The 22,101-nt window shown below is 58.8% G+C and overlaps 1 protein-coding gene across 19 annotated transcripts in view; it reads right to left on the reverse strand.

The window, feature by feature from the left end:
- Positions 1-7,689: 7,689 nt before the first annotated feature.
- Positions 7,690-22,101, reverse strand: part of JAKMIP3 (Janus kinase and microtubule interacting protein 3) — a 43,913-nt gene continuing 29,501 nt past the window's right edge. For 8 of the 19 annotated variants that reach the window (XM_059899145.1, XM_059899151.1, XM_059899148.1 and 5 more), the window contains 10 exons: positions 21,354-21,416; positions 19,333-19,431; positions 18,429-18,527; positions 17,996-18,055; positions 14,998-15,063; positions 14,153-14,221; positions 13,995-14,072; positions 10,898-11,101; positions 9,466-9,531; positions 7,690-7,740 (listed from right to left, as the gene is read on the reverse strand). In XM_059899145.1, coding sequence (XP_059755128.1) covers positions 7,690-7,740; positions 9,466-9,531; positions 10,898-11,101; positions 13,995-14,072; positions 14,153-14,221; positions 14,998-15,063; positions 17,996-18,055; positions 18,429-18,527; positions 19,333-19,431; positions 21,354-21,416 — 855 coding nt within the window. The remainder of the gene's footprint in view (positions 7,741-9,465; positions 9,532-10,897; positions 11,102-13,994; positions 14,073-14,152; positions 14,222-14,997; positions 15,064-17,995; positions 18,056-18,428; positions 18,528-19,332; positions 19,432-21,353; positions 21,417-22,101) is intronic. The other 11 variants (XM_059899143.1, XM_059899147.1, XM_059899142.1 and 8 more) reach the window with 5 other exon arrangements.

The raw sequence follows: 22,101 nt of genomic DNA on the forward strand, positions 1-22,101 counted from the left end.
ACAACACACACAAATTAAAAAGACAATTTCATTAGGTTATGATGGAAAATATTACGGATATTTTTTTAACGAAGGTTCCCCTTCCACGTGTGCACAATGCTCGTTAACTGTGGACGTGTTCTGAGCAAGCAGCTCGTCCCTGAACCTCAAAACGGCAGCAGCCGTCATTTCTGGCCGCCTGGCCTCGGCACAGCGTGAGTAATCTGAGACCAGGCTCAGAGGAGAGGGGGCTCATCGGTATTCAGTGCCTGCTCCGCCGAGAGCTGTAAATCTGAGCCGCTGACAGTTAGTCTCACACATCTTGGGCTTCCAGGCCCCGAGCTAGGCAGGCGAGGTCCCTGGAGACCCAGCCCCACCCCCCAGGACCCAGTGGGGACCAGGCGTGCCGTGTGTGGAGGACGCCAGCAAACAGCAGCTCTGTCCCCCTGCCTCCTGGTATGCGGTGACTCAGAGTCCGGGAGGACACTCCAGTCAGGATAGGGCTGACCACAGAGTGGGGACTTGATCCAGCCAAGCAGAAGGCATTTTAATCAAAAAGAGAAAGACTTCTTTACAAAGGGGGTGGGAGGAGACAAGGGCTGGACAACCACATGCAAAAAAAGTGTGCTTCCACCAAAACTGTGCACCGAACGCAAAAATGAACTAAAAATGGATGATGAATATAAATGGAAGACATGAAGCCACACAATTCCAGAGGGAAACATGGGAGAGACTATTTGTGACTTTGAATCAGGCAAAGTTTTCTTAGGTCCAATACCATACAACCTATTTCTTTTTAAGTTGATAAGTTAGATTTTATCAAAATTTAAGAACTTATCTTCAAAAGATACTCTTAAGACAACAAAAAGATAAAGGAGAAAATACTTTTGCACCAACAAAGGTGTATGTCTGGAATGTATAAAGGAGTCTTAAAACTCAATAATAAGAAAGCAAAAATCAAATTTAAAAAATGGGCAAACGATTTCAACAGACGCTTTACTGAAGAAGATACACGGATGGAAAATCAACACATAAAAAGATGCCCAACGTCATTAGTCATTAGATAAATGCAAATTAAAACTAAAATAACATCTATGCCTTTATTAGAATGGACCTCCTCCCCCAAGAAAGACTGAGCACATCAAGTGTTGGAAAAGATGCGGAGCAGCAATCTTCCCACATACTTCGCTGGTGGGAATGCAACACGTACAGCCACCTTGGACAACAGTTTCTTATAAAACTGAGCACACATTTAGCAATCCTAGGTATTTACCTGAGAAATGAACACCTGTATTTACACAAAAACTTGTGCATGAATGTTTGTAACAGTTTGATTCACAGTTGCCCTAAACAGGAAACAAGCAGATAGATGTGGACAAGTGTGGCACATCCATGCGACAGAAATGACTCAGCATAAAAAGGAATGAACTACAAAAACATAGGGGAATCCTCCATGCATGTTCCTAAGTGAACAAAGCCAGACCCCAAAGCTACATGTTGAATGCACATATCATATTTTCCACTTATAAGACCTGTAAATGGCAAAAATGGAAGGGAACATAGCCCATTGTTGCCAAGGGTGGAGTTGGGGATGGATGGGGTGACTGTGGCAGGAAGCAGAGGGAGCTGGGGCGATGGTGCTGTATCCTGTATCGTGACTCTGTGCCCATCTGTGTCAAGACCCAGAGACTACACAGTACAAACAGGAACTGTGCTGTGTAAATTTTTAAGAAATCACTCTGTGAAGGAAACTCCAATGGAATCCAAGATATAACAAACAAACCTAAATGGCCACAAATGGACAATGTACTAGAGGAAAAGAACCAGACTACGTCATTCTGGAAAACAATATTTTGTCTGGAGACTATAAGGCTAAAGATAAAAGGGACTGCACTCAAATGTCTCCTCGCTGGTAAACTTGTTCCTCACAGGGGATATGGGTTAGCAATTCTGAAATGTCTTTGTGTGGATACTAGGGTGGGGCAAATAAGTAGCACAGTTTATATGGAGAGAGCCACATCTCCAAAGAAAGTAGTTACAGATAAGGAAAGGGGGGGCAGGAATGAGTCTTGAATGGTTGGCCTCGAATTCCAAGTGTCAGTATGAACTGGTGGTTTTATAATAGACCCACAGATGATAGATGGATAGATAGATAGATGATAGATGACAGATAGATGATAGATAAATGATAGATGATAAATTATAGATGATATATACATAGATGATAGATAAATAGATGACAGATGACAGATAAATAATAGATGATAGATAATAGCTATATAAATACATAGATACATAGTAGATAGATAGATGATAGATAGATGACAGACGATAGATGATAGATAGAAGCAGAAATAAACAAAGAGGGGCGGTATGCATGCATTAGCACACAGATGTCTGTTTCCAAGCTCTGCCCCCGAGAGGGCCTAGAAACACTATCACCCCAGGAGTAGCAAACACACGCAGCCCAGAGATGTTGGTTCCTAAACACCATTCTCCAACAGAAGGAACCAGAGCTCCTTGGAGAAGTGGTTGCTTTCAGGCTTGGGGCAGGGAAAATACAGATGAGCTTGAGCATCCTGAGGGGACAGAAAGAAAGAAAGGGCTCAAGACACAGAAGGGAACTCAAAGGACAGAGGCATCAACCTGCTGGAAAGCTCAGTGGCTTAAGTTGGAACAATCTGAGCAAGAAAATAAGTAAAGATGGTGTTGGATTATAACCCATAGAATAAATTAAATACCCATGAGCCCATACTGCTATAAATAATTGGATAAAGAAAGAAATGAGAGAAGGGGGACAGGTCTTCTCCAGAGAAAAATTCTAACAAAATAGAAGGAACGTAGGGATAGAAAACCACGAGAACAGGCAGTAATCACTGTGGCAGGAAAGACCCACTCATGTCCACTAAAGTTATTGGGCAAAAGTTTGAAGAGGCTCAGGGTACTTGCTTAGTCTCAAAGTGTCTCTCCCCATCTATTTATAGTTACAAATGATACCTTTTCAGTGGATAACCTGGCAGAACCTTGATCAAGGTTCACATCAGAGGGATACAGTGTATGGACGTCATGCCGCCCTGATCAAACACACTCAGAAGGGGTCACCTGGGCTCAGTCTCGCCAAGAATGCATAACCTCAGTCCAATCATTCAGACACATCAGACAAATCAAACTGGAGGACAATCCACGAAATAACCCACTAGCTCCTATTAGGGTGCCAAGGTCAAGGATGACGAGGAAAAGCTAAGAAAACTGTCGCCCACTGGGAGGGACCAGGAGAACGATTCAACAGAGTATGGGGTCCTGGAGCAGAAACACTTGTCTGAACTGAGTGGGTGGACCAGCTAGGCTTGGAAAGTGCGCTGTGATTACATGAGATGTGAACAACGGGGAAGCTGGGTGAAGGGTGTACAGGAACTTTACACTATAATATTTTTGCAACTTTTCTTTAAATCTGTAACTGTTTTATTTTATTTTATTATTTTATTTTATTATTTTAAGATTTTTTTTGATGTGGACCATTTTTAAATTTATTTATTTATCCATTTTTGGCTGTGTTGGGTCTTCGTTTCTGTGCGAGGGCTTTCTCTATTTGCGGCAAGCGGGGGCCACTCTTCATCGCGGTGCGCGGGCCTCTCACTGTCGCGGCCTCTCTTGTTGCGGAGCACAGGCTCCAGACGCGCAGGCTCAGCAATTGTGGCGCACGGGCCTAGTTGCTAGGCGGCATGTGGGATCTTCCCAGACCAGGGCTCGAACCCGTGTCCCCTGCATTGGCAGGCGGATTCTCAACCACTGCGCCACCAGGGAAGCCCTGTAACTATTTTATAATAAAAGGTTTTAAAAAAGCTGATGGGGTCTTCCTGGAGGTCCAGTGGTTAAGACTTCACCTTCCATTGCAGGGGGTGCGGGCTCGACCCCTGCTCGGGGAGCTAAGATCCCACATGCCTCTCGGCCAAACAACCAAAACATAAAACAGAAGCGATATTGTAACAAATTCAATAAAGACTTTAAAAATGGTCCACATCAAAAAAAATCTTAAAAAAAAAAAGCTGATGGGAGAAAGGAGATGGTTGCTTAGGAAGCTGTTAATGTCTCGTGTTGCACGCACTGCACCAGATGCACGTCTGGCCCCAAGGCTGCTGTGCAGTGTGCCGAGCCGAGACGTGCAGCACAGCTCTGTCCCCGAACTGTGACGCCCACTGCCCCCCACCCAGGCTACCCCAACGTGAGCACCTGGAAGTTGGTCTGAGCCACCTCTGGGTCCCCAGACCCACAAAATGGCTCTGTCCAAGGGGGGCCCCCATCAACGTCCAGGTCCTGGAGGTCTCCTGGCCCCCAGGTAGCCCATGCCCGCCCGTTGCCCCCTGCCTCTGGACCTGTTCTCACGCCCTCAGCCATCCTTATCTGGCTCTGGCTCCTCCACAGGTGAGACCTGCTCACGGCTCTGCGGCACCTTCCAAGCCCTGGCAGGTCCCCCGTGCTGGGCACATGGCAAGGCAGACCCCAGAGCCAGGCTGGCTCAGCAGGGGGAAGGCTGCGGGGATGATCCCGATGGGGCAGAGGCGACCCCGCCTCCCGTGCGGCCCCTCCGGGCAGTGCGTTGTGACACAGGTGTTGCCGTGGCCATGTGCGTTGTTCACTGTCCTTCACCGGCTACAGGTGACCTTTGAGGTCAGGCCGTGACAGTGGACCGTCCTCGCCAAGCAATCGGAAACGCAGTGCTGGTGCGTATGGTACTTTCCTCCACACGATACGGCGCAGCCCAAGGACCTCAGCGCAAGTTCTAAGAGGAGACCCTGAACTCCAGGGACCCCGAGCTCCGGGGACCAGGCGTGTTCGGATTTGAGGGCCCACGTGTGGACCGGGCCGGGGACCAGGCGGGGACCAGGCTCTACTCCAGAACCAGCCTCCAGAGTGACCTTTCTAGCCTGAGGCTGTGCCCTGCGCCCCTGGGGACGCGGGAGCAGATACCGCCGTGCCTGGGCCCTGCACCAGGCTAACCGCCTGCGATTTCCGGAGATGAGCCCCTTTAGAGGAACACGTGCCCAGACGTGTCGCGTGAATGAGCAAAGTGTCCCGCGGCCCCTCTGAGTGAGCGGGTGGCGGTCTCACTCTGGCCTCTGCCTCTGCATCTGCTCTGCCTCACTCCCTTCTCTGCCCAGTGGCGCGTCTCCTGGGGCCCCTGCAGCCCCACTGTTAGAGGCTCAGGTGGCTCTGTGATGGGGAGGGGTGGGGGACACGGCGCCCCACATCACACCCTGCAGACTCGGATACAGAACTGCATCCCCACCAGAGCCTCACCACGTCCCACAGAAACACGCTTGCCGAGGAGATTCTGCCTGGAAAGGAAAGCTCACTAGCGGAACGTGATGCCCCGTCCAGATCCTCCGTCCCCGCCATGGGGATGACCCACTCGGCCGCCCCAGGGATGCAGGGAGAGGAGGTGACGACCTGGGGACACAGGGGGGCCCACTGAGCTGGGAGTCAGGGTCAGTGGGAGGGATGGCTCCACAAGAAAAAGTGGGACGCTCTCTCGTTTTGGAGTTTCTGGGAGCAGCAAGACGGGGGTGGGCGGGGCAGGCCAGCAGAACTCGGGGTGCAGGGCCAGGGCCCGAGTCAGCAGAAGTGGCCGGGCACCCTTGAGGAGTTCTTCTCTGCCAGGAGCTGAGAGAGGCTGCCCTTGTAGCTCAGAGATGTGCCCTGGGACCCACCATTGGGCACCTCTGGAGGCCTCGGCTGGCCTTGGCGGGGGGTGTCCTGGGTCTGGGCGGAGAAGATCTGTAATGGGTTCAGCACCTCAGACCAGGGAGAAGCCCACGCCAGATGCCCCCAGGGAGCAGACTCCGGTCCAGAGGCCATGGAGGGAGATGAGCCGCCCTCAACCTGCCCCCGCTCACCTGTATAGACACCAGGGCTCCTGCTGCAAGGCCAGCGTCCCAGCAAATTGAACCTACATCTCAAACGGGGCCAACCTCGCCGCAGAGGAGGTGGGATCCCACAGACCAGTAGGAGGTGTGCTGGCGCCCACAGGGCCCACAAAGGGCGGGAAGGAAGACGCCGTGTCCCAGGGATGACGGCTGAGCCTCACCTGCTGGCCACCTGGGCGTCGGGCCCCCTTCTCACGTCCGCAGAACCCCGGGGCTCTGTCATCCTCGTCGGGCACTGCCCCTCGAGCGTGCAGGCTGGAGCTCTGGACGGGGTGGCTCTGGCCTTGCCTGCAGCCTCAGGGCCTCTGCGGTGCTGCACAGCCTGAGGTGTCCTCTGGCCCCTGCGTCTCCGACGAGGTCAGGCCCCTTCCCAGTTGGTCCATTGCTCGGGTCCCAGCTCCCACTACCAGGCTCCCCAGTCACCCCTTCGGTCAGTCCCTCGGCGCAGCTCAGGGCGGGAAGCTGCAGCCACAGTTCTGTTCCCGCGAGTGACAGCGTCATCAACGAGGCAGGGTGGCAGGATGTGTCGGTCAGTAAGTGCTGAGGACCCCAGCCAGTGAGTCGCAGCGTCTTCATAGCCCGTCCGTCCTGGAAGACGCGGGGCAACGGTCCTTGAGATGCTCTGTGAACCATCCCCATTTCCCTGAACGAAGGTCACCACCGTGGCGGCAGCTTCATTGCGGCATTTCGCGGGGTGCCTGCGTTGTTTCTGGGAATCTTCCTTTGAGACACCTTTTGTCATCAAGGGAACAAAGCGGGGTGGGAGTTTGGGGCTCCTGCACAGAAGCAGCTCTTACACCTGTGCAGCGGGGGGCTCGCGCGTCCCTGTAACTAGGATTGGGAGGCTGCGTCCCGAGGAAGGAGCCCAGGGTCCACAGCCAAGACAAGGTCTTTTCAGAGGAGCCCCAGTCAGAGAACTAGTTCTAATTCTGGCTCATCAAAATGGACAGTCCCCCGCAGAGGTGCTCAAAGACCCCCTTTCTCCCTCTTCCTCGACGGGAGGGGGTATGCAGAGCCCAGATCCTCTTGGGTCTTCAGGAATGAGATGCGGCATCTCCCTCTGCCACTGGGGCACCTGCTGTTCTCTGGTCCAGCTGGAGGAAAGGGGTCTGGCTCCTCGGAGGGCTGGAAGAAAAGAGACGCAGGACAGAGGTCAGGGAGGCTGCAGGGCGAGAGGGAAGGGCTGGAGGGATGGGGCTATGAGGAAGGGTGGCCCTGCTCCCAAGGGGAGGCCCTCTGAGGGCGGGGGCCACAGACGGAGACGGGATGGTGAGGCCACGCCCTACTTGTCCTCTCATCTTGTTTAGGAAGGAAGCGGTGGTCAAGCTTTCACATGCGGCCTTGGCCTGAAAGCCGCGGGCACGATGCCACAGCTCAGCACGACTGTGATGTCGTGAACGAGCCCAGCTTGTCGGGGAAAGTGGGCATCTCTGGCTGAATCTCCAGTGTCACCCAAGCTTGTACTTGATACACGGAAAAGGCAAAAAGACACGAAACCACCAGCACTGCTCCCTGCCGAGTTGCCCGGAGCAGAGAACAGGAGTGGTTTTGTGTGCACATCTCTTCCCCGGGGAGGTCCCGTGGGAGGGGGTCCTTTGCGTTCCTTCCTTCTCAAGGAAGGCAAGCGCCCCTTCCCCTCTGACGATGGCAGACCCCTCCCCTCTAGGACCTGGGGGACCCCTGGCTGTCCCCTTCCGGAAGCACCTCCTGCTTACGGAACAGCGGGGGCCGTGCTGGTCCTTATGATGCAGACAAAATACTCACCACGCCAGGGTGCCCAGGAGAGCTATGACCACAGAATGAAAGCTAAGGAGAAAAATAAGAACAAAAATAGAAACTAAAAAGGAAAGGGGAGGGTGGAGACATGGAAGGAAAGAAAGAGAAAGAAGAGTTTGTAGAGCTTTTGGCAAGAAATAACGTGATCACAGACGGCGACGTGGAGATGCCAGCTGGGGGTCAGGAGCAGATCCTGGCGCACTGCTGTCCAGTGGTTTAAGGGTTGCGCTGCCAGGGGCCTGAAGTGACGGCGCTGTCCCCTCCCCAGGGACCTTGCACCGTCCAGAGGCCAGGCTGCGGGTGACAGTCAGGAGGGAGGCTCTGCTGGTCACTTCACCTCTGGGGGAGTGGCGGGGACCTGCCATCTGGACCTGTCACCAGGGCTGATGGTGAGGGCGCTAAGTGGCTATAATGATGACAGGAGTCTTACGGAAAGACGATGCAAGTGCCAGGCAAACACCACACTCCGTGACAATATTTTGGTCTCAGTCCCATTATAAATGATAAAGCACAGCCAACTTGCTGAATACATTTCACACTTGGAGCCTCATTTTGGGTTGGGGGAGGTGTCCAGCCAATTGAGACACAAGAGAAAATCTGACGGTGGTACAACTGCTTGGAAAAGCAGAGCTCCTTCAGCTAGGTTAAAAGAATAAACACCCAATTTTTAAAATTCTAGTATTTAATACAAACAAATGCTCTCACTTTAAGATGCAAAAGGAAAGACAGGTTCATTTTGTGGGAGAGACTGCACCGCTTCGAGGTTGCGCGTCCCGCCGGCCTCCCCAGGCGAGCCAGGTGTGTGTCGCCCACGGTCTGGCGCCCATGGGCAGGCACATACTTGCTCCGCAGCTGCCTCTCTGCTGTGCAGGTCGTGCCCTGCACGGTTCTAGGGGCCTGTCACCAGCTCTGGATTTGCAAGTTACCACCGAGACCACTCGGCAGATGGCAGTAAAGTGCCCAGGGAAGGGGCCGGGTTCATCTGGAGGAGGGGTGGGCAGGGCAGGGGGAGGACCAGCTGCAGGGGCTGCCATGGGGAGGGGGCCCCGTGCCCCGCGAGCACAGACCCTCTGCTGGCTCTTCCCAGGCAGGGCTAAGGATGTGTGGCCCATTGAGGGTGGCGGGTCCTGTCCAGACCCCAGCCTCCCATTCTCTCCGGCAGGGACAAGCCAGGGAGGCTCAGAGGAGAGGCAGCCTTTGGTGAGATCCACCCCACAGGCAAGACCGGTCACAAGATGCGAACAAGCAGTCTGCCTGCTAGAAGCCATTGAAACAACCTAAATCACAGACCAAAAGAGCCCAACTGTCCTAGAACGAAGCACACCCTGCAGGCTTCTCTCTGAGCGTGCTCTGTGCACCCTGATTTGGGAGTTGCAGAGCCAGCCGTCGGGAGAAGAGCTGGACAGTCCTCCCCGACTCCAAGCCACACAGCCCCCAACCAGCTGCACCCCAGCACCTGCCGTTTCCAAACGGGGGAGCCACAGTCAAGGAATCACACTAAAGGGACAGCTGGTGGCCGGTCTGCAGGCACCCCGACGGCAAGGGAAACTGAGGCCGTGAGAGGCACGGCCCTCGGGGTGGCACGGCTGGGTTGTCACAGATGGGGTGTTCCCAGACCCTGGGCTCCGCCTCCTTGTCCCGAGCAGACACGTCCCTGAAGCCTCTTTCTGTCCAAAAATACCCCAACCTCAGACCTAGTGCTACCTGGCATCCTGAGTTACCTGTCCTTCCCTCTTTGTGTGAGCTCCGGCAACAAAGCAAGCCCCCAGGTTCGTATTTGTCTTACCTTTTCCTCCAGTTCCTTTATTTGTCTCTTCTGAGCTTCTAGTCTTTCTTCTAATTCTTTAATTCTCTGCAATGTTAAAAGAAGGAAAATCCTCAATAATCAGAATATTTGGGAAACCAAGTGGGCAAAAGCCTTTCAGGATTTTCGCACAGGTACTTGGTGGACCAGTCGTCACAGAGCAGCTGCCATGCTGGCCACGGCGAGGGGGCCAGCGGCCTCGGGCTGCCCTCCCCGCCGACTTTGAGGAGCCTTGGCTTCGGGAGGAGAGCCAGTGTGCCTGCCTCAGGTTCCATTACGGACACAGCCTCCCTCAGTCTGCTCTTTGCAACAGCAAGAGAGAGGAGGACAGCTTTCCCCTCGGCCACGCTCCCTGTGCCGGGAATGACACCCTCCCACCTCCTACATCTCCAGATCATAAACCATGATGCTCGAAGCCCAAGGAAATGGTAAGGGCCCAATTCACAGTCCTTCCCAAACGCCGTTCCAGCAGTGAGAGGAGCAGCCAGAAGGGTCACAAAGCCAGTCACGGGGAGGACTTTCCTGGCAAGGCTGACCTCACGTTTGGAAACGCTAGTCTTCACTTTGGTGCACACTGCCAGGCAGATGGACATGTGTGTGCCCACGCCGGACCTGGATGCCTGGCCTGGACCCTGGAAGCAGCTGAGCTCTGATCACAGCCCGTCTGATGGGAGCGAGGGGCTGCAGGTGGCAGTCCTCACACTGACCACCCTGAATCTGGCAGCGAGGGTCCTGGTAGCTGACCAATCCTCTGCTCAGACATTAGCCCTCTGACATTCACAGTAAACCTGGATTCACTAGTGTATCTGAACACGGAACACAGCCACAAAGGCCACACCAGCACACACAGGGGAGCGGAGGCATGTCTTACACACCAAGCCTGTCTAGTCTGCCAGGATCCCTCACTCCCAGTTAGAAATGAACTGGCCAGACGGGCCTGAGGGCCCCAAGTGCCTGTAGGCCAAGAGAAGGTCCCCAAGTCCCTAGCCCATGAGCCTCTGCTCCCCAGATGACACCTTCACTGGGATTTTGCCACTGAGGGAGGAACCGCAGAAGAGACCCAGAGTTGGGGGGACCCAGGAGGGGGGCTGTGTCACCCAGAGGCCTGGGCAGGACGGCCCAGGAGGCTGGTCTGGAGGGACAGGCAGTCCGGCAGGAGGGCCCCCCATGGGCACGGCCACCGGAGAGCATGGCCATCGGGGGGCACGGCCAGTGGAAGGCCCTGGCCTTGGGGGCATGATCATTGGAGGGCAGGGATATGGGGGTGTGGCCACGAGAGGGCATGACCTTTGGGGGCGTGGCCACCGGAGGGCATGACCTTTGGGGGCGTGGCCACGGGAGGGTACTGTCATTGGAGGTGTGGCCATCAGGGGGCCAGGCCTGGGAAGCCCCGCTCCGCCCGGAGGTCGCGCACCTGCTGCGCCAGCTGCAGCAGCTCCATGCGCTCCCGCAGGATCTGGGCGTCCCGCTCGCGCAGCTCGCTCATGACCTGGCGCTTCCACTGCTCCACCGCCACCCTGAGCTTCTCGCGCTCCTCCTCCGACAGCGTGTCCGCCACTTTGGCCCCGGCTTCCTGCTGCAGGACGTCGTACAGCATGGCTTCCAGCTCCAGGATGTGCTGGGGGCGGGAGGGGGCACGTCAGTCCTCGCCGCCTCCCCCGGGGCCGGCCTGGGGGACTGGGGCACCCAGCCCTGGGGTCACGACGCCTCCAGGCCAGCCCACAGAGGGGACTGCTTCCGCCTGGACCGGTTAAATGATGTTCTGGAGGGTGGAAACAGTCCGGGAGTAATTATTTCAAGAGCATCCCTTCCACGCGATGTTTAACGTGCAGTGAAACATTAGGGACATCGAGGTCAGCAGAATTTGAGGCCAGAGTCGGATGAGGGCCAGAGGGGCAGTGGGCCAGGCGGGTGTCCCTTGAGGAAAGAACAACAAAGGCTTCTTCCTTTGCTCTCAACCTTCGCCAAACCCTGGGCTTCTGAGTCGCTAAGAAGGAAGAAGGGCGGTGCTCACAGGGTTTGTCTGCAGTAGTGCAGAGGCGCCAGGCCGTCAGCTCTGCGGTCCCCAGTGCTGCCTGTGGGGTGACTCGTGTCCCCAAAGAAACATCAAGTCCTAACCCCCAGAACCTGTGAAATGTGGATCACTTGGAAATAGGCAGATGTCACCCAGTGCAGTTGAGGTCAGATTGGATTAGGGGGCCTCAATCCACTGACTCACGGCCTTGGAAGAAGAGGGGAACTTGGAGACAGTCATGGAAGATGCGGGGAAGCCATGTGACGACAGGGCAGAGTTTGGGGTGACTAAGCCACAAGCCCGGGAACGCCTGGGCCCCCAGGAGCTGGAAGAGGCAGGAGGGCCTCCCCTGGAGCTTCAGACGGACGTGGCCCCGCCAGCACCTTGGTGTCAGGCTTCTGGCCTCCAGACTGTGAGACATACACCTGCCCCACCTCTCCTCCCCTTCTCTCTCCCTGTCTGTCTGTCTGTCTGCCTCCCTCCCTGCTGCCTGCACATGAGGCCCCACGTGTCCAGCCTCTGCCCGCCTCCCAGCCCCTCACCTCCTCTGTCCCAAATGATAACCCTAAGGATGCCCACGCCCGTGGGTGCCTGTGTGTGCCTGCACCGGCTCAGGGCTTCACCTCCATGAAGCCCTTCAGTCCCGCCCCTTCCAGGAAGCAGGTGCTCTTGTTAGGCCTGGCTCACGGGTGAGGACACTGAGGCAGGCTGATGAGACTGCCGGGCTGGACGACCTGCACAGGGCCCTGCTGGTGGGGAGCAGGGTTCAGACTCCAGGGGGGCTCCAGCCCAGGGCCCTCGCGTTGCCCCGCCAGGGCTCCGACGTGGAGAGCTGGCCACGCTGCTGGTCCCCAGACACACATGCTGAATCATCCCTTTGCTGCCACCCAGCCGCCAAAATACAGACCTTGTTATAAATTCCTAGTGACTTAGCACTTTGATCTGGAGCACTTTTAAAGCTTGTTCCTCAGGAAATTTCATAGATACAATCTTTGAAAAAGCCAAATTCTTCCCATCTTCCCATCAAAAATGTAACCTCTTCAGAAATGAACGCTTCTTCTTCTTCAGGCAAAATGACTATGGAAAGTCCTTTTGGCTGAGTAGACATTTTAGGAAATGGGGGGGGGGGGGGAGAAACCTTTGTTCCTCGCTTACATGTTATTGTTCTTGACGCCACAAAATAACCTGTCCCCAGCTGTCACTGCCAGCTCACACACCCATCAGGTGCCACTTCCTAGAGCCAAAGAGCTTAGTGTGTTTAAGATACGCTCCAGCTTTAAAATAAAGGCAGCTGAGCGTGGGGCTTAGAATTAACATCACCATGGCTTCACCCCAAGACTGGCAGGAGATGGAGATGTTCTGACCTTCCCTACGTGCATGACCTTGAGCGACGGGCCACCCGCACGCCGGCTCTGTGTGCACAGCCTCACCCCAGCGCTCGCCCTCGTCTGTGAATGGCCAGGCCTCTGCTCCCAGCTGCCCTAGATGGCCCTCAGCCAGGCAGGGACCACCCCTTCCCCTTCGAAACCCAGCTGTGGCTCCTGTGCTCACAGAGCAGGGAGGGTGTGAGACCCAGCAGGTTCCCACAGGCCTGTGTACCCCCCCAGGGCATCCCAAGGTGGTAGGTGCCTCCCTCCTGCACAGGGCTTTGTGAATGGCAGATAAAATGGCTAATTATCCAGCAGGAAGTGCAGGCCTAACCGTGGAGTCAAGAAAACCAGGGAGGGAGAGCAAAACGTGCAGCCTTCCTGCCAGAATTGGAGGAAGGTGGCCCCCAAACAGTATCACGCAGGGAGCGGCCCTGACAGTCATCAGACCGGGAGCGGACCCAGCATCACCGGGGGCCCTGACAGCATCCCTCGGCGCTGTGTGCAGGAGCCCCCATCCACAGTCCCAGGGCGACATTTTCTGTGGTGTGCGGGTGCGTGTGTGTTCATGCGTCCGTGTGTCATAAAGCCGTCTCCCTGATGTCATCTCCAGGACCCATCTTTTCGGCACCGATGTCGGGGTTAACCGCACACGGGGACGTCCCTTCAGGTTTCTTGGGGGGAAATGACTTCCCACGGGGCAGGCACGCACAAAGGGCACGTGCGCACCGGTTGGTGCAGATGGACAGAAGCAGGGGTCCCGGGCGGGATGATGGACTGACAGACATTCAGCTGTGTTCATCTCATTTGTAAATGCATTGCTTCAATGAATTCTATTTTCTCAGCTCATTTCAAATACCCACTTGACTTCTGCTCGTGTGCCTGCACTCCTGGGGCCAAGGGCTGCTGACGGAGCAGTAAGGCGTCCTCGGAACTCGCCGGGCGAGGGGTGTCCGGCAGGAGAAATGCAAAGAGTGACCCCACGCTGGTCACACTGGGCGCAGGATCTTCCCAGGCAGGTCCGAGGCCACGTGGCCCCCGAGACACCGTGCTGGCCGTGGGAACAACCTTCCCCGTTTCTACCGCAAATCCGCCGCCCCTGGGCGTTCCAGCGGCCGCGCTTCTCTTACCTTGTGAGCCTGGTCCAAGGACTGCTTCCTGAAGTCCAGCTCCTCGTCCAGGTAGCCCTTCTGCTTACTGAACAGCTCCTGAAACGCAAGAGGACCCGCGTCTGGGCCTCGCGCAGCCGACCCGGTGCGCGGGCCCACGTGGCCAAATGCACACCGACCTTCTCGCTCTCCAGGTCCACCATCTTCCGCTGCAGGGCCGACTCCGTCTCTTCGATCTGCTGGAGCCACTGGACACAACGGAGGGTACTCAGGCGTCAAAGTCCACCTCCCCGAGCCCCGGGGAGACAGCCTGGGGGGCCTGGCCCTCCCTGCCCTTCCCACTCTTCCTCCAGGAGGGGGGGCTCAGCCCTCGTGGGACTCAGGGTGGGCTGGCACCATGGGCTCCGTGTGCCCGGCGTGCGGGCCAGGCCCGGGTCCCCCCCCGCAGCCCCGCCTCGTGTCCAGGGAGTCTGCCCCCCCAGCCCCGGGAGAGGAGGGATGTTAGGTGGCCCGTTCTCCCGAGGTGCTGGCCCCTGAGCTCCTATTTGCTGGACACCCCTCCCCGCCCTGCTGGGGGCCGCTGGGAGGGGGCGCTGCCAGCAGGCCTACCAAGCGGGTTCTGGCTCTGGGGGTGGGACCGGGAGCAGGCTGGCGGCCCTTGGGAGCAGAGAGGCTGGAGGGTGGGGAGCCCGGGTGGGCTGGGCGACCCCCGGAGGAGGGTCCCGGCAGGTGAGACAGATGCTGCCGGTTTACAGACCCACCATACCTCCCGGCCTCTGGGGGGAGGCGGAGGCAGAGTGGCCTTGGGGAGAGGTCTGGCTGAATCTGTCACTTGCAAACATGCGTGGCGGTGCTGGCTGACCTGTGCGTATGCCAGACTTCCCGAGGCAAACAGATTGCGTGGACCCCAACCCCACCTCCCGGTAGCCCTCCTCCCAGGGTGAGCGTCTTCTCTGTGCTGAGCCAGAAAGGGAGGCTTTGGGAAGCCCGGCCCTGTCCCGACAGCGTCCAGAGTCACTGTTACCTTTTCGGCCAAGGTCAGGACTGTCCTGGCTTGTATGACGACCACTTGCTCCTCATTGGTCAGATTCTGCACCCAAAAGCAGAATTCACGTATGGTCAGGGGAAGTGTCTCCTGGGGTGGCCGGGTTGAGTGACGGGCGCTTGGTGGTGCTGATGGGACGGGCGCAGGCGAGCTGGGTTCACAGCTAAATGTCGCTTTCACTAAAGGCCCTCCCGGGAGTCTGTGATCCTCTTTCCTCTTGGTCCTGCCAGCTCTGGGGTGACTCCCCGCCTTGCCCCCTCTGGTCCTCTCACTGCTGGTGACCACGTCTAGGGTAGCCAGCGAGGCAGAACGGGACAATGGCGGCAGGACGAGCAGCCAGCCTTCCCGGTTCTCTGCTGCATTTTTATTTAAAGCCAGCTCTCTGCACAGGTGGCCTGAATTATTAAAGCGCCACTTAGGAATGTGAAGCAAAGATCAAACATTCATGGCTATGAAATGGTTCCCATCCCTGCCGTTTTGCCTGTTTTCTGCATGTTTTATTCGTGCCTCGTCCCAAAGGGCCCGCCTGGGTGGTCCTTCTGGGCAGGGTGACTCTGGCTTTGGGGCCGGTGGGCATCCTCAGAGGATGTGCCACCTGCGTCAGCACCAGGGTGGAGGGAGCTGGGCTGTCCCCACTGCTGGGCCCACCGGTGGGACAGCCAACAGGGGTCACGGGGAGCAGAGACAGGCAGGGAGGAGCCCCCTGGGGTCGCTGAGCTGGGGGCGGCCCCCCCACCCCAGAACTTCCCTGATTCGGGGCCACCCGCTCCGAAAGCCCTCCCGCCTTTCTCCCCCCGCAGCGTGAGCTCCCCAGGGGCAGGGGTCTCTCACCACCCCCTACCCCGGCAGCAGTAGGCACAGGTGGGGGTCGGCGGCCTGGTGCTGGGACACAGAGGCAGGTGCCGTCCTCAGGCACGCTGCGCCCTGACTCGGTGTGGTGCCGGGGCCAGGTGCCCCTCATCCCTCTGGCTTCCGGGGACACGAGCCAGGCTGTCCCCTCCCTCCTCCCAAGGCGGGGCTGGGCCTGATGGGAGGGATGGGAGTGTGGGGGGCTGAGGGGGGCCTTCGGGGTAACTGAGGGAAACTACCTGGATGTGGTCAGCCCAGGCTGAAGGGCCCGCGATGTCCCACTTGGTGGGCAGCCTGGCTGGGCCCCTCCTGCTCCCTCCTGGAGGTGACCATGGCCTTGGCAATGTGTGTCTCCTCCACCCTCGCAGCCCTCCCTGGGTGACCTGTCCCCGCTGCAGCCCAGGTGCAGCAGCAGTGAGCGGACGGCCCACCAGGGAGGACAGGGGTCCATTCTGCCCCCCGCTGGCCCCTCTGCTCCACTCCAAGGACCCTGACTCCTGAGGAAGCCGAGGTCCGGGGCCCAGGTGCCCCGTGGCCAGCTGGGAGGCTGCAGCCTTCTGGGAAGCAGCTGGAGACAGTGGCCGCAGCCTCAGCGTGCCCTGGCTGAGAACGGGATAGGGCCAGGCTATCCCTGTCACCTGCCTGAAGTGTGTCCATGTGCACACGACAGACCTAAGGGTCGCCCCCATGGTCCTTCAGAAACTGCCAAGGGTCTCTAGAGGTCACCTGCACATAAAACCGGCAGTGTGTCCTCTGCCCACGTCTCTGAGGCCGTGTGACGGCTCCAGGGCCGTCACGTGCACTGGTGCTCTGGGGCGGGCAGCTACAGGGCTGGGAGGGGCCCCGAACAGAACTAGGCAGACCTGGGCTCGTCCTAGCTGGCCAGTACCGCAGCTCTGTGACCTGGATGGGTGCCCTCTGGGGCTTCAGTCTCTCCAGCTGTGAACTGAAATGTTCCCAAGAGCCCGTGATGGGGGCTGATACTCAGGCTGAACCCCGGAGCACATCGTGACAACGGCCATCCCTGCTGTGGACCAGCACCTCCGCTACCTGCAGCCGACGTGGAGCAAGGGGTCTGACTGGTGGCAGGGTCGGCGGTGGGCAATACAGCCAGGAGAGCCTCCCCGCTGGGAGCTGCTTCCCCCCCGCTCCCCGCCCTCACTGCTTCCCAAGTAAAGGGCAGGTGGGGAGAGGAGGGATTCCTGTCAACACAGGGCCCTGAACACCTCGAAGCTGCTGGGAAGAAGTGGCCCCAAGGATGTGCATGAGCGCCTGGGTTTTGGTATGTGTGTGAGAAGTGTGTGTGTGTGTGTGTGTGTGTGTGTGTGTTTGCGTGTGTTTTTTTCCTCCATCTACTGCATGGAGTGCACCAATTTGACTTAGTGCCTTGATCTTCCTTGAGAGCAGTCACCAGGATGTGGAGTCCAAGGTGCCTTAGGACCAGCTGTAGACTGTATACTTGTTAGGATACCCTGTGGCGGAAACGTTCTGGGGTGTGGATTGGGGCCCTCTTCCAGCAGAGCTGATCCCCCGCCCCCCGCATTGGGCAGGGGCTCAACAAGCACAGGATGCTGGATGGAGGGTGAATGGAGAATGGATGGAAGGTGGACGGACAGAGGATGGAGGACGGAGGATGGGTGGATGGAGGGTTCAGCAATTAGTATTCAGCAGTTAGTATTCTTTTGAGGAGTCTGCTGCAGAAATTGGAACTCTGCCCTAAGTGAGATTCGGGGATTATTTACATAGGCTCTGCCCCTCCTCCCAAACTAAGTAAGCGGGAAGCCCTGAGTTGAGGTGTCTAAGGCACTCTGAGGACCCACAGCCCCCATCCCCACCAAGGTTATGGAAGAGCTTAGAGACCGAGAGGGGTTCCAGAAACTGAGAACACGGGGCCAGAAGCACCTCTGCTGGAAGAATCAAGGGTGAGAGCAGAGGCCCCGAACTCCCGTGTGGGAACAGTGTCAGAAAGAAGGAAAGTTCTCCTAAATGCCAGAGGGCCCGTCCCAGGCAGCTCCGGCAGTGGGAGGGTGTGGGCTGCGGTAGGGCCACAGCGGGACTCACAGGGGCCCCTGGACCGTGCAGGGCGGTCGGCACGGGGAGGCATGCACAAGTCAGGAGAGCGACCTACACTTACGGCGTTGTCCCCCAGGAGGTCCAGCTTCTTCATCAGCTCCGAGACCAGGATGTCCTAGAGGCAGGGGGACAGGCTGCTGGGAGGGAGTGCGGGCCAGGCGGCCGCGGGGGCGAGGGGCGTGCGGGCGGGTGCGGGGGACGTGTGGGCGGGGGCGAGGGGCGTGCGGGCAGGGCGAGGGGTGTGCGGGCAGGGGCGAGGGGCGTGCGGGCAGGGGCGGGGGGTGTGGGGCAAGGGGTGTGCGGGCAGGTGTGGGGGGCGCGCGGGCGGGGCGAGGGGCGTGCAGGCGGGGCGAGGGGCGTGCGGGCAGGGGCGGGGGGTGTGGGGCAAGGGGTGTGCGGGCAGGTGTGGGGGGCGCGCGGGCGGGGCGAGGGGCGTGCGGCGAGGGGCGTGCGGGCGGGGGGGTGTGCGGGCGGGGGCGGGGCGTTACCATCACGCCTTCGGCCTCGCAGTACGCCTGCAGGGGGCTCTTCCCGCCCACGAAGTGGGTGTGGTGGAAGTTGATGGCCGGCGACTTCCTCTCCCTCTCCTAGACAGAGAGCGGAAGTCTGGGCACGGTGTCCCCTCCCTCCTGGAGGGCAGTGCTGGGCCGCCCGGGGACACGGTGAAGACACCAAGTCCACCCAACACGGTCAGCGCGGTCCTTGTGAAAACGAAGCCCCGGCTGCCGCAGCAGAGGCCAAACCCTCCTCCTGCGCAGGGGACGGCCCTGTGTGGGCACTGACGGGGGCAGGGACCTCCCAGCCACCCACGGGGAGGCCCTTGGGAGCGGCCCCCGCCTGCTGAGGGGCCGGGCAGTCCCACCCCCGGGGCCGACGAGCTGATATGAGTCCCAGGGGACTGGGAGCAGTGTCCCCCACGGGCCTGGCCTCAGTGACCCTGAGGACAGAGGACAGTGGCTGGAGGTGCCGCCACCGTCCTCATCCAGGACCACACGCAGGAGCCCTGGGGCCACGGGGCGACACACACGGAGTGGCCACACAGCCCTCCTGCCCCCCGGGAGGCGGGCGGGAGGACTGAGGGGCAGCTCCCTCTGGACTCATGGGGGCCCACTCCCCACACTGCAGGTGTGCGTGGACGCCAGGAAACCAGACAGGCGGAAATGCCGGTGCAGAGACGCACCAAGCGAAGCTGGGTGGTGGCGTCGTAGGAGGGGGTGGTCATGCCCGCCAGCCAGGGTCACGAGGGACCGGGGGCGAGGGAGGCCCCAGAGCTGTGTGCGGACAATTTGTTCCGTTTTGCATCTGTTTCCTCTGAGTGACAGGGCTGGGCTCGCAGCCCTCGACGGCACCAGCTCAGGGTGACAGCTCTCTGACCCCACCCCGACCCCGCACCTCTAGCTCCAGGATCCGGAACTCCAGCAGCTCGTTTTGGTCCTTTGCGTCCTGGACCTCATGCTTTAACCGAGCCTCTTCTGTCTCCATTTGTTTAATCTGTAAAATAAAAGACGGGTGAGGCCCTGGAGTCTCACGTGAGGCCAGCTCTCGGCTTCCCTGACGGCTGCTGGCGTCACGGGGACGGCCGCCTGGCCCAGGTCCTCGGCCCAGAGCCCTCACTCCAGCCTCGGTCCGCGGGGGGCCGCCCTGGTGAGACTAGGCGTGTCCCCTCCTGGGCTAAACCGGCAGCGGGTGGGCGGGGGACGCAGGGCCGGGTGCACTGGGCCGGGGGCCGTCTGAGCAGAGATGAGGAAGAGAGGGGCCGCCGCGGGCAGAGGCGTAAGCTGTCGCCAAGCTGCCCGCGCCTCACCACGGCCAGGACAGCGCCCCTGGCGCCCAGGCTGGCCCAGGGCCTCAGGAGCACTGCTGTCCGATGGCGGGTGTGCCGTGGCTTCCTGGCCACCGTCCGGAACTGACGTGGGTGAGGCCCGCGCCTCCCAAGGGGTAAGCTCAGTGCAGCCCGTGGCACACGTCCTCAGTGGTCTCCTGTCCACCATGGGCACCGTCAACTCGGTCCGTCCCCCCGAGTTGAACCTGGGGGCCGAGGGGCCTGCTCTGCGGCTCGAGTGGGTCCAGATGGATCCAGGAGCACCAGCGCCCTCTGAGCTAGCCGGCGCCCTCGGGGGCTGGGTCTTCCCACTGCACTGTGTGTCACTCTGCACGGCTGGGACGGCTGGGAGGCACCCACGGGCCAGGAGTGTGACCCCATGGGCACCGTGCCAGACAAACGCACAGGTTTTAAGTGCACATATGAGTGTTCAAGTGTGCAAATGAGGGTTTATGTGTGCATGTGGGTGTTACGTGTACGGGTGACAATTAAGCGCCCATGAGTGTTTAAGTGTGTGTGTGCTCGTGAACATTTGAGTGTGCTTGTGTTCAAGTGTATATGCAGGTGTGGATGTGCACACGAGTGTTTAAGGGTGCACATGTGTGTCTGAGTGCACACAAGCTACTACGTGCGCACGTGAACATTGATATGTGCGCACAAGCATTTACATGTGTGCGTGCGCATTTAAGTATGCGGCCGTTCTGTGTACACACAAGCATTTACATGTGTGCGTGCGCATTTAAGTATGCGGCCGTTCTGTGTACACACAAGCACTTACGTGCACAGAGTGTTTATGTGAGCATGAGAGCACCACGGAAACAGCTGTGCTGACTTAAGACGCGTGCAGAGGGTCCACGACCAGCAGGTAGGTGTCGCTCAGCATTTAAGGTATGAATGGCACCCAAAGCACTGCCCCGTCTGGGCCTGACGGCTTCGGGTGGCGCAGGACCGGCCTCTGCCCGTGGGCCTGGATCGGCGCCCTCAGGCACGCGAGCTGTGGCCGGCCTGGCCCTTTTCTAGAAGGGCTGTGCCTGCCGTAGAAGGTGCTGCCCCCCACCGCCCTCTGCCTGTGGACAAGGCCAGCTGCTGGTGGGGACAGGTCACCAAGAGCACCCTTACCAAGACAGGGTGATGAGGGGACCGCCAGAGCGAGCTGTGAGGCCCCACTGGCCCTCCTGCCTCTGGACATGCAGCCACTGCCCCCCCCTCCTCGTTCCACGTGACTGGCTCCAGCCATCCTGGGCCCACTCCTCTGGGGACGGCCATGAACTGCCCACAGAGGTTGTCTAACCGTCACCAACCACAGAACCCATCAGGCGAGAAAACAAGAACCGAGAAGCCGCTATAGACACGGGGCTGGCGGGACCCCAGGTGCCTCCTTCCAGGCCGCCTGTCCCAGGAGACGGCGGGGGTGGGTCGGGGGGCAGCCCCACGGGAGTGAGAAGCACAGAAGGCCCGGCTGGGACTCCGCTGGGGAACCTCTCCCCACCGCCCAGCACCGCGGGGACCCCGCAAACCCCTGAGCGCAAGGGAATCCCTGCTTTCTTCGGGAGGCAGCCAGACGCTCAGACGCGGCCTGGCAGGCGTGTACCTTTTCTATGAGCTCTTGATTTCTCCGATACAGCGCTTGCTTCTCTTCAATCCACTTCGTGTCCTTGGAAAGGGAATCGAAGTGGAGAAATAAATACACCGCAGGGTGGAACCATGATTGAAATCACGATTCAGCAGACAGGGGATGTGACAAAAAGACTCAACACCCAGCTGCCGAAGTAACCAGGGAGTGGTAGCTTCTGCCCCACAGCTGATGGAAACCCAGGGTTTCACCCGTTTCCTTGGAGGGTCCCGGATAGAAGTGGACGGCACCCAGGCTCGTGCTAGCCCAGGCCAGGCGCCCACGTGGACGTCACAGGTCTGGGGGATCCAGACACACAGCCAGCGGGAGCCAGGGGGCTCGGGCCGGTGGGGAGAGGGCAGGTGCCAGGGTGGGGGGGTCCCTCCCACTTCACACCTGGGGACACGGGGCCCAAGGCAGGCTCTGAGCTCTGGTGGGACCCGTGTGGACGCCCGCTGGGCTGCCCTGTGTCAGGCCTTGGGGGAGGCCCGGTGTCCTCGACCCCCAGTTCCAGCTCCATGCCCTGGAGGAACCTCCACCACCAGCATTTGGTCACAAAGTGAGGTGTCCAGACACTGAACTCGGCCCCAAATTTCTTCTCAGCAGAGTCCTCTGTGAAGTTCTTTTCAAGTTTGAAGGACTCGTTTCTGCAACGAAAGGACCGGCTTCCTCCACCTCCTCCTCCTTCTCGCTTCCCAGCCCCTCGGCTACTGTTCTTCTCTGGCGC

Source organism: Balaenoptera ricei, chromosome 16 (assembly GCF_028023285.1).
Source record: "Balaenoptera ricei isolate mBalRic1 chromosome 16, mBalRic1.hap2, whole genome shotgun sequence".
NCBI lineage: Eukaryota > Metazoa > Chordata > Mammalia > Artiodactyla > Balaenopteridae > Balaenoptera > Balaenoptera ricei.